General features: G+C 43.8%; 1 protein-coding gene across 1 annotated transcript; it reads right to left on the reverse strand.

Annotated features, from left to right (window-relative positions):
• Positions 1-5,766: 5,766 nt before the first annotated feature.
• LOC130375550 (ubiquitin carboxyl-terminal hydrolase 37-like) lies at positions 5,767-6,901 on the reverse strand. The gene is made up of 4 exons (XM_056582535.1): positions 6,874-6,901; positions 6,212-6,284; positions 5,962-6,097; positions 5,767-5,850 (listed from the first exon to the last, which is right to left on the reverse strand). Exons 2-4 carry the CDS (start codon positions 6,243-6,245, stop codon positions 5,781-5,783), a joined length of 240 nt encoding a protein of 79 aa, XP_056438510.1. The 5' UTR covers positions 6,246-6,284; positions 6,874-6,901; the 3' UTR covers positions 5,767-5,780.
• Positions 6,902-11,739: the final 4,838 nt, after the last annotated feature.

Below are 11,739 nucleotides of genomic sequence, written 5' to 3' on the forward strand. Positions count from 1 at the left end.
GGATGGGGACGAGAAGAGAGAGGCGGGGTGATGAGAAACAGGGAGGGATGTAGTGGGGGAGACACAAGAAGAGGGGAGGCATGTAGTGGGGGAGACACAAGAAGAGGGGAGACATGTAGTGGGGGAGACACGAGTAGAGGAGATGGATGTAGTGGGGGAGACACAAGAAGTGGGGAAACATGTAGTTGGGGAGACACAAGAAGAGGGGAGACAGGTAGTGGGGGAGACACAAGAAGAGGGGAGACATGTAGTGGGGGAGACACAAGAAGAGGGGAGGCATGTATTGGGGGAGACGCAAGAAGAGGGGAGACATGTAGTGGGGGTGAAACGAGAAGAGGGGGAAGATGTAGTCGGGGAGACGCGAGAAGTTGGAAGGCATGTAGTGGTGGAGACACAAGAATACGGGAGGGATGTAGTGGGGGAGAAACGAGAAGAGAGGAGAGATGTAGTGGGGGAGACACAAGAAGAGGGGAGGCATGCAGTGGGGGAGAAACGAGAAGAGGGTAGAGATGCAGTGGGGTTGAAACGAGAAGAGGGGAGGGATAGGAAAGTGGGGAAAAAAGAGGGTTTCTTCTTTGGCAGCGATGCAACCACAGAAGGGGCCGGGCGGTGGTCAGGTTCTCCTCCATCTTCCTCCATGGCAGGCTGTTTGAAGAAAGGGGCGTGAGAATTAATTATAATATTACGATATTTAAATTATGATGGGAAAATGTATTATAAATGATTGTATCAAAAATGAATGAATGAAAGAAACACAAGAAGTTATCATACATGTATATATGTATTTAGACTTTTGAACGGTATGTATGTATTGAGATATATGTAGATAGATAGATAGCTATACACACACACACACACACTACCGTTGAAAAGTTTGGGGTCGATTAGAAAGGGTCAATGTAGCCTGCGGCCATCAGAACGTTCAGGTCGCTAACACGTGTTCAAAGAACAACAAATAAGAAGCTGGCGGCCAAATGTGTTTTTAAAAAGATATTTATTAAAATAAGGTTTCAGTGTTGGCCGTAAATATCGGGTTACTTATAGGGATTATTACATAAATGCATGATCAATAATTATATTGATTACGTTTCACAATTTGATGAAAGGTTTCCATCGCAACCTCAAGGAAAGATTGCAAGGTGTAACATTCAAGAGTCATGATTAAGATTTAATTGTACCTGTCTGGAGCAACAGCCACCCATGTTTGCTTTCCTCTTCGACAAGTACAGTCAAGTAGATATAATGATCAACCCACGATTAATTAGCAACAATTAGCAACAACTAGCAAAGACAACTTCGTGCAGCGTGCGTGAGTCAGTCCACGTGGCGTCTCGCTTGAATGAGGCAGTGATGCTGTCGTCAAGGAGACCATGGATCTCAGAACCTCTCAAAACAAGCCTTATATGGTAATGTAATGGATGTCAACATCACCGTCTCATCCCCTCCCATTTTGCATTTAAAATTAATCAAAAGGGATGGATGAAATTTTGTCTCTAAAAAGTTTGTATATTATAATGAAGAAGGAATAAAACTGAAGAACAACAATTGAGAGCTGCATGCAGCACTCACCTAATTACAATATAAGTAGGCCTACCTCTCAAAACAAGCCTTATGTGGTAATGTGATGGATGTCCACATCACCGTCTCATCCCGTCACATTTAGCATTTAAAATGAATAAAAATGGATTGGTGCCATTTTTATGGCCTGCGGCCATCAGAACGTTCAGGTCGCTAACACGTGTTCAAAGAACAACAAATAAGAAGCGTGCGGCCAAATGTGTTTTTAAAAAAATATTTATTAAAATAAGGTTTCAGTGTTGGCCGTAAATATCGGGTTACTTATAGGGATTATTACATAAATGCATGATCAATAATTATATTGATTACGTTTCACAATTTGATGAAAGGTTTCCATCGCAACCTCAAGGAAAGATTGCAAGGTGTAACATTCAAGAGTCATGATTAAGATTTAATTGTACCTGTCTGGAGCAACAGCCACCCATGTTTGCTTTCCTCTTCGACAAGTACAGTCAAGTAGATATAATGATCAACCCACGATTAATTAGCAACAATTAGCAACAACTAGCAAAGACAACTTCGTGCAGCGTGCGTGAGTCAGTCCACGTGGCGTCTCGCTTGAATGAGGCAGTGATGCTGTCGTCAAGGAGACCATGGATCTCAGAACCTCTCAAAACAAGCCTTATATGGTAATGTAATGGATGTCAACATCACCGTCTCATCCCCTCCCATTTAGCATTTAAAATTAATCAAAAGGGATGGATGAAATTTTGTCTCTAAAAAGTTTGTATAGAATAATGAAGAAGAAGGAATAAAACTGAAGAACAACTATTGAGAGCTGCATGCAGCACTCACCTAATTACAATATAAGTAGGCCTACCTCTCAAAACAAGCCTTATGTGGTAATGTGATGGATGTCCACATCACCGTCTCATCCCGTCACATTTAGCATTTAAAATGAATAAAAATGGATTGGTGCTAGCCTATCGCTATTATTGTGCTTCATATTGTATAATTATCACTAACCATATCTGTCCATCAAGCATGTTAGGCCATGCTAAATCAAAGTCTATCCACATAATCTTAACAAATTGGAAACTAGAAAATGCATTTCCTGCAGAAAATGCGGTGAGTGCTGTAGTGCAAACTGAGGTTGAAAACATGTTTCATAAGTAAAACAAGACGTAAAGAAATGTTAAATGGCTTTAAATCAAGCGAAAGGATTTGAAAATAGTGTTGTAAAATGGTTCGAAAACAAATAAAGTGGGTTAAAAAAAGAGCTAATGTGACCGAGTTTGAATATATTTGAGTACGTTGTGGGTATTTGTTTGAGACTTGGAAAATATATATTATTGACCTTATTACTTCACATTTAGTTAATCGAAATAAGCTCACAAAATGAGGATCCCGTTGGTCTCCTTCAGCTTTTATATCGCGTATCGTTTGTGTAGATATAGGCATGTGTTGCCAGATCGGATTGGCAATTTCAAGCCCAATTATGGACAAAAAAACACCAAATCAACCAAAAACAAGCTAAAAACGTATATTGCCAGAAAACCGATAAATCGTATACTTCTGCAATGGCAAACACACGAATACGCACCGAAACGCAACCTTATTATCTATGACGTTATGTGGTATACAAGGGACCTCTCATCCATCGATAACACACACACATAAGGTCTGCGTAAAGAACACACTGATAGCAGTAGAAAATGGGTCTTCGATGACATCTACAACACACAAAATAGGCACATAAAAGTCAAATTGTGAGCAAAATTAGCACCTGAATGCGACGTAATTGACCTAATAACTTTTACGTTACACACAAACACACACACGCGCGCGCTCAGTGTGCAGGGACACGCCCATTTAACATGTTTGGTAAATTAGCTAATATTAAAACAACCCTCAAAATAGTCACGCATAAAATGATCTTACATTTATGTAGAAATTGAACTTGAAATATTCTTACAACTTACTACTGGCGCGGTGGTTTGAGTGACAGGTCTGAAAGCCCTCCCTCGCCCCTTATTACTATTGGACAGGCAAGCATTGATTTTAGCATTTATCTACTACCGGTGGACGTACACCCGGATATGTAGCAAGCGCCTAGCCTTTAGCAATATAAACGGGGCTCTCCACAGACAATCGGCAGATTTCTAACAATCATATTTCCAATCGATTCATCATTTTATCGCAAGTGTAACACGAAATACAGAACCGTTTAAGCTTCACATTGTGTTTCTAGGTTGACGTTGTTTAGGCTCCACGACGTCCGCAATGGTTAGCTCTCATAGCCACCATGGGCTATCGCTAACTAGCCGCCCTGTCACCTTGGCTGTTATCTCCAGAACTGCTCACGCTCGAGCCTCAACGTCCTTGAGACCAACTGGAAATATACGGTATGAAATTAAGTGTGATTCTTAAAAAAGTATAAATTATATCGAAATTCTGTGTCTACATATACGTATAGAATAATACAGAAGAAGAAAGAAAGAATAAAACTAAAGAACAATAGTGGAGAGTGGCAATTCTTCCAAAAGTTGGATTTCAGACTTGATCTTGGATAGAGTGTTATCCACTGGGCTGACTCGGTAGGTTTGATTTAGACCATATTCGATCAACATAGTTGAAACTAGCATTTGTAAAAATGTATATATTATCTATTTATAGAAAATAGTAAAATGTCAACCAAGCAAAAAATATATAATGTGAAGTAATTGTCTAATGAACAGCTCATTTGACAGTTTGGTTTGCCCAATCTTCATGAAGGGTCTTCTTGATTTATTAGTGTCAGTTTTTGTTATTCATGAACAAGCAACAGTTGAACTTACTTGGCTTGCTCATGTAACATTATATTAATATTAGTCACATTATATGGCACTATAAAGAGGAAGACCAACCTGATTGAAACCACTTTCTTTACCTGAACTCTCTGTTCTTGAGTAGGCCTACATAGAGAAGTGACACCTTTCTTTACCTGAACTCTGTTATTCGGCTCTGGATAGACCGAAACAATTCTTCCTCTCCTGCCGTTAATATCCATTAATTCGGAGGATGCTGTTTTAACAGTAACTGAAAAACTTTAAATGAGTGCAAATACATTTTTTAAGTCAGACTCGCCAAGCAAATGATCTATATCAAGTGTTTGTTGTTTGGATGTTCCTCAAATCTACTGCTCAAACAATGCTGAGCTGTGGACGATGTAAACCTGTGTTATGTGGTTGATGTGATTAAAGGGTGAGACTGGAGACTGAGGAAGCGGACCAAACACAGGAGATTAGTAGCAAGTAAACGCATTTATTGATGACATATATTATTATTATATACTCTGGTGATATCTTATTTTTGATTTGATTCAAATTATTAATATCATTAACATTTTAATTGTTATTTTACTATTTATACAATAAACACATTTATTTAAACGAAATTGAATGAAAACCAGAGCTCAATTATCATATATTAGTTCCACAGGGGATCTTATTTTTATAGTTACATTATATATAGTGCTATTATATTATATATTCACATTATATATTATACATAATTATCATATTATTATTATACACATAATTTGATCCTCAGCATTATTATTATTATGCATAATAATGTTATCCTCATTATTATTATTATTATTATACATGTATAATAATAAAAAGGATCACATAATGACATTATTATTCATAATAAGATGATCCTCAGCATTATTATTATACATAATATGAATATGCTCCTCATTATTATGATACAAAATAAAAATAAAGTGATCCTCATTATGATCAGCCTTAACGTCCAAAGAGGTGGGCCGCAGGGCCCCTAGAGGGGGCTGTAGAGGGGGTTGGTTAGCCCCTAGAGGGGGCTGTAGAAGGGGGCCGCAGGGTGTGGCCCCCAGAGGGGGGTGTAGAGAGGGGCCTCAGGTCCCCTAGAGGGGGGCTTCAGGGTGTGGCCCCTAGGGGGGATGTAGAGGGGGGCTTCAGGGTGTGGCCCCTAGGGGGGATGTAGAGGGGGGCTTCAGGGTGTGGCCCCTAGGGGGGGATGTAGAGGGGGGCTTCAGGGTGTGGCCCCCAGAGGGGGATGTAGAGGTGGGCTTCAGGGTGTGGCCCCTAGGGGGGGATGTAGAGGTGGGCTTCAGGGTGTGGCCCCTAGGGGGGCGTTTAAAGGTGGGCCTCAGCTGTAGAGGGGGGCTGCAGGGTGCGGCCCACAGAGCGGGCTGTAGAGGCTCCACCAATCAAACGCTCTCCTGGGCCTCACAGGTGTCAGTCCCTCTCAGCTCCAGATGGCTCCTGGTTCTGAGCCAGTGGGACATGGCTTCCCTCTTCTGCTCCACTGGTGGAAGAAGACGAGCAGGAGTCAGTGTTTCAGTAAGTTCAGTGAGTAAAACAGACTGAGTCTAAAAGAAGCATTGGCTGTTGTAGAGAGTAACGTTTAAAGTATCACCTTAGGACGTAAAACAACATGTAGGCGGTCTTCTCTCTGGTCCTCAGGACCGGCGTCTCCGCGGGCGTCACACGGGCGTCGTTGAGGGTCAACCATCCGGCGCCGTCCTCTCCAGCGACGTCACTGACGTAGTGGCCTGGGGGACACAAGACATCCATTACCTTACTGTCCCCCAGCGTGGGACGGGTCTAGTGTCTGACGCGTGTGTCAGGTACAGATGTACATTGTTTACTATAAAAGCTTTAGTTACCGGTGTTGATGCTCTCCCCGAGGTGAGAGACCATCCCCGACAGACGGTAGGTGCTCTGGTTGCTGTGATCCTTCTGTAGAGAAACAGGATTCATTTGTCAGAGAACCTAACCCTAACCCTAAGCATTTTTACACTATCAAGCAGGTACGGTCGCTGCTTGGCAGATGTTACAGTTTCACTGTCCTGCCTGTGTAAAGCCGGCTTTCTTGTTCATTGGAGCAGGCGGGGCTACGCACGTAGACATCTTTAGAATAATTTGCATACTCGTAATGTTTTAATTTTATTCAAGCCACTCGCACGCAAGAATGAGTAGACTGCGTCTGAATGTAGGCTACAAACCCCATTAACTATTTACAAGTGCAAAAACGCCAATGCCGGGAAAAAGTTTCAAATAAGACGGGCATATTGAAAGTGTAAAAAACGCTTTGAGCTTCTCTGTTGCATCATCGCTTGAATCTGTCCATATTCTGTCCCACTGTGTACTACAGCTCTCTCCCTGGCCCCTCTCACCCCATGAACTTCCTGAAGACCTCTGTCCCTGTCTCCTGCACTGTCAAGATGATCCACTGCTGCTGAGAAACACACCAACAATCCTGTTTTGTACACAACTGAAAAACTCAAGCGGTTGGGCATGAGATAGGAATCCATCACTTTTTTCTTACCCATGTTTGCACTTGGTTTTGCTCCAGATGCGATGTCCCCCTCTCCATAACTTGATCTACAACACATTCCATACATAATGATTAATCAGATATTGAGGATCGTAAATTAAACACTAAAATGGTTGTGTGAGGTCCTCTATAAGAGGCAGGGGAGCTTATGGCCGGATTACCAATCTAGATTCATCTGACTGTTTCAATGACGCCCAGCACTCCCAACCCACCCAATCTGTTTCCATGAAGCACAACGCACTGCCTACCGTCCCAGTCTGTTTCCTTATCTCTTACCTCAGTGGGTCTATCCCAGCTGCAGCACCCTGCTCTCCAACGAGGGAGGCCAGAGACAGCCATGGAGGAACGCTGACAGCATCGGTCACCTTCCTCAACCGTGCCCCGTCGTGGTGGAAGCGCTTCATGTGAAGGAGTAACACTCTGTGGACACAAACGGTTCATCGTCCGATCGCTGAATGCACACACGCGCCCGTACGTATGAAAAGGCTGCTTCAAGGCAACATTGGAGACAACAGACTCAAGTTCATGGCTCACCTGGGCAGAGTGAGGAAATGCCGAACCGCTGTTGCCTGGCATCCAGAGCACTGCCGGCAGGTGCACTCCAACTCTGAAGGCTGAGGGAAAGTGCTCTGTGAGTATCAGTGGACCAGCGTAATCGGACACACCAACACAACGGTGTACTGACTTTGAAGTAGAATTGGAGGCCAGCTATCAACGACGGGTGGAGGTCCAAGGACAAGTGGTTCTGCTCCTCCTCCTGGAAGACCTTGTCACCGCAGCTTTTAAGACGGGCAGAGAACAGAAAATCACCATTTGAACACAGCAGACCAGATCATGATGCCAAAAGTGTTGGCGTAACATTGATTGACTTTCATTCAATGATGGAGGAACTATAGTAGTATTATGCGACAACAATAATACGTTCGATGAAGTCAACCGTTACCTGGTGCAGGTGCGTACACACTGCAGTCTGAACTCAAAGTTCTGGACGGGGCAGAGATAGCTGGGTGACGTGGAGATCTCCTGCAGTGTCTCACCTTCCATCTTCATCTTCATGAAGAGGAGGAGCAGGAACTCATGAGCATCCTGTCAGAAACCAGAAGTTCAGTTGACATGTGTTTAATCCTCAACAAGCGCATAAGCCAAGAGATAGGGACTCATCAGCTGTACCTGCTCAGTGATATGCTCGTACTCCTCGTTGAACTCTGCCAGACTGCTCTTGATGGACCAAAGGAGCCGGCGCTTGCCTTTGTAGGAGCCCTCACCCTGCCGGGATTTATATAGCTCCCCCAAGTACCTGGAGAACAGCATACGAAAAGACCAAGTGCATTTAGTACACCTACTGTACTTAATATTGTACAGTGGAGCATTCACTTTGTCAGTAAATCGTCCAAGCTGTACTGTAGTTTGTGAGGGCTAAGGGTCTGGTTCTCCTCTAGTGTGAGGGCTAAGGGTCTGGTTCTACTCTAGTGTGAGGGCTAAGGGTCTGGATCTCTACTGGACCTCAGCAGCTTCAGCTTGGTTCTTCTCCGGGGGCTCCAGAGGTCCTCCTGCCCCGTGATGTCACTGCAGAAGCAGGGCAGGCTGTAGAGACACTGCAGGGACGCGTTCAGGAAGCAGCTGTTTCCAATGTTGGGCAAGCTGAAGAAAACACATACACATCATTAGTCAATGTACCAGCCCGGAGTATATAGTCGTGATGATTAGGTTTTAAAGAAGAGACAACCAATGTTTGGGAAAGTGTAAATCTCTACAAATATAACCAGAACTCCTTAAACTATGGACTATAAGGGGGTGAAGGCATCAGCGGCCCCAAACAGGCTGCTTGTATTCATGTTTATTCTCTAAAGAACCAGCTCAAGAGATGTCTTTCCTGTCTCTTACCCAAGGGCCTCCTGGTGTTGCTGGGTCTTGCTCCTACCAGAGGAGGCCCGCAGCCGGCTGACCTCGTCCCTCTGAGGCTGACTGCAACACACAGGGACGAGCGGAACAGAAAGGGAAACACAGCAATGAGGAGGATAGTCACGTCACGTATAAGCAAAACGGAGTCATTCATTCATCGATTTCTATCTGATGTCCAATCCTGTGCTGATGGATCTCCCTGATGCAATCAGCAAAGGTTGGCTCCTGCTGTCATACCACTGCAGAGATGAGAAGCGACGAAGCCGGGAGAACTCTGAGGACCGACCACCACCACGGTTAAGACAATAATAGTTGATCTGTGGGACATGCTGTCTACTCAATGGAGGACTGCTTCAAAGTACCTGTTGTCTGGGCAGGAGGCCCAGTGGGGTCCACCTCATTGAGCTCACTCCCAGCTACTGCAGGTACCCTGAAACGCACACATTCATCAAGGTCAACTGAGGATGGGGGGGCTGATGTTTTAAGGACAAATTAAAAGCAGGAATGCAAATTGAAAAGTTACAAACATGGATGAGTCATTTTTGGCATAATTTCACCGGCGGTGAACTTAATGCTACTTGTTACCTACATTTGATTCCCCAGTACATCCTCATCAGGCAGGGTGGTGTCCTCTGAGGTCCCTTTGCTGCTCTGCTCACCGACATCTGATGACCGTCCTGGTGGGGAGGAGACATCTCTGCTGCTGGGGGTGATGACATCTGGAAGGTCCAGGATTCCTGTTGGAGAGAGAGAGGAGGGGGGGGAGGGAGAAAGAGACACAGTTATTGGGGAGATACCAGAGGACAGAAGAACAGGAACAGGGAACAGAACAGGGGAGGATGGGGACGAGAAGAGAGAGGCGGGGTGATGAGAAACAGGGAGGGATGTAGTGGGGGAGACACAAGAAGAGGGGAGGCATGTAGTGGGGGAGACACAAGAAGAGGGGAGACATGTAGTGGGGGAGACACGAGTAGAGGAGATGGATGTAGTGGGGGAGACACAAGAAGTGGGGAAACATGTAGTTGGGGAGACACAAGAAGAGGGGAGACAGGTAGTGGGGGAGACACAAGAAGAGGGGAGACATGTAGTGGGGGAGACACAAGAAGAGGGGAGGCATGTATTGGGGGAGACGCAAGAAGAGGGGAGACATGTAGTGGGGGTGAAACGAGAAGAGGGGGAAGATGTAGTCGGGGAGACGCGAGAAGTTGGAAGGCATGTAGTGGTGGAGACACAAGAATACGGGAGGGATGTAGTGGGGGAGAAACGAGAAGAGAGGAGAGATGTAGTGGGGGAGACACAAGAAGAGGGGAGGCATGCAGTGGGGGAGAAACGAGAAGAGGGTAGAGATGCAGTGGGGTTGAAACGAGAAGAGGGGAGGGATAGGAAAGTGGGGAAAAAAGAGGGTTTCTTCTTTGGCAGCGATGCAACCACAGAAGGGGCCGGGCGGTGGTCAGGTTCTCCTCCATCTTCCTCCATGGCAGGCTGTTTGAAGAAAGGGGCGTGAGAATTAATTATAATATTACGATATTTAAATTATGATGGGAAAATGTATTATAAATGATTGTATCAAAAATGAATGAATGAAAGAAACACAAGAAGTTATCATACATGTATATATGTATTTAGACTTTTGAACGGTATGTATGTATTGAGATATATGTAGATAGATAGATAGCTATACACACACACACACACACTACCGTTGAAAAGTTTGGGGTCGATTAGAAAGGGTCAATGTAGCCTGCGGCCATCAGAACGTTCAGGTCGCTAACACGTGTTCAAAGAACAACAAATAAGAAGCTGGCGGCCAAATGTGTTTTTAAAAAGATATTTATTAAAATAAGGTTTCAGTGTTGGCCGTAAATATCGGGTTACTTATAGGGATTATTACATAAATGCATGATCAATAATTATATTGATTACGTTTCACAATTTGATGAAAGGTTTCCATCGCAACCTCAAGGAAAGATTGCAAGGTGTAACATTCAAGAGTCATGATTAAGATTTAATTGTACCTGTCTGGAGCAACAGCCACCCATGTTTGCTTTCCTCTTCGACAAGTACAGTCAAGTAGATATAATGATCAACCCACGATTAATTAGCAACAACTAGCAAAGACAACTTCGTGCAGCGTGCGTGAGTCAGTCCACGTGGCGTCTCGCTTGAATGAGGCAGTGATGCTGTCGTCAAGGAGACCATGGATCTCAGAACCTCTCAAAACAAGCCTTATATGGTAATGTAATGGATGTCAACATCACCGTCTCATCCCCTCCCATTTTGCATTTAAAATTAATCAAAAGGGATGGATGAAATTTTGTCTCTAAAAAGTTTGTATAGAATAATGAAGAAGAAGGAATAAAACTGAAGAACAACAATTGAGAGCTGCATGCAGCACTCACCTAATTACAATATAAGTAGGCCTACCTCTCAAAACAAGCCTTATGTGGTAATGTGATGGATGTCCACATCACCGTCTCATCCCGTCACATTTAGCATTTAAAATGAATAAAAATGGATTGGTGCCATTTTTATGGCCTGCGCGGCCATCAGAACGTTCAGGTCGCTAACACGTGTTCAAAGAACAACAAATAAGAAGCGGGCGGCCAAATGTGTTTTTAAAAAAATATTTATTAAAATAAGGTTTCAGTGTTGGCCGTAAATATCGGGTTACTTATAGGGATTATTACATAAATGCATGATCAATAATTATATTGATTACGTTTCACAATTTGATGAAAGGTTTCTATCGCAACCTCAAGGAAAGATTGCAAGGTGTAACATTCAAGAGTCATGATTAAGATTTAATTGTACCTGTCTGGAGCAACAGCCACCCATGTTTGCTTTCCTCTTCGACAAGTACAGTCAAGTAGATATAATGATCAACCCACGATTAATTAGCAACAATTAGCAACAACTAGCAAAGACAACTTCGTGCAGCGTGCGTGAGTCAGTCCA

Source organism: Gadus chalcogrammus, chromosome 22, assembly GCF_026213295.1.
Source record: "Gadus chalcogrammus isolate NIFS_2021 chromosome 22, NIFS_Gcha_1.0, whole genome shotgun sequence".
Classification (NCBI taxonomy): domain Eukaryota; kingdom Metazoa; phylum Chordata; class Actinopteri; order Gadiformes; family Gadidae; genus Gadus; species Gadus chalcogrammus.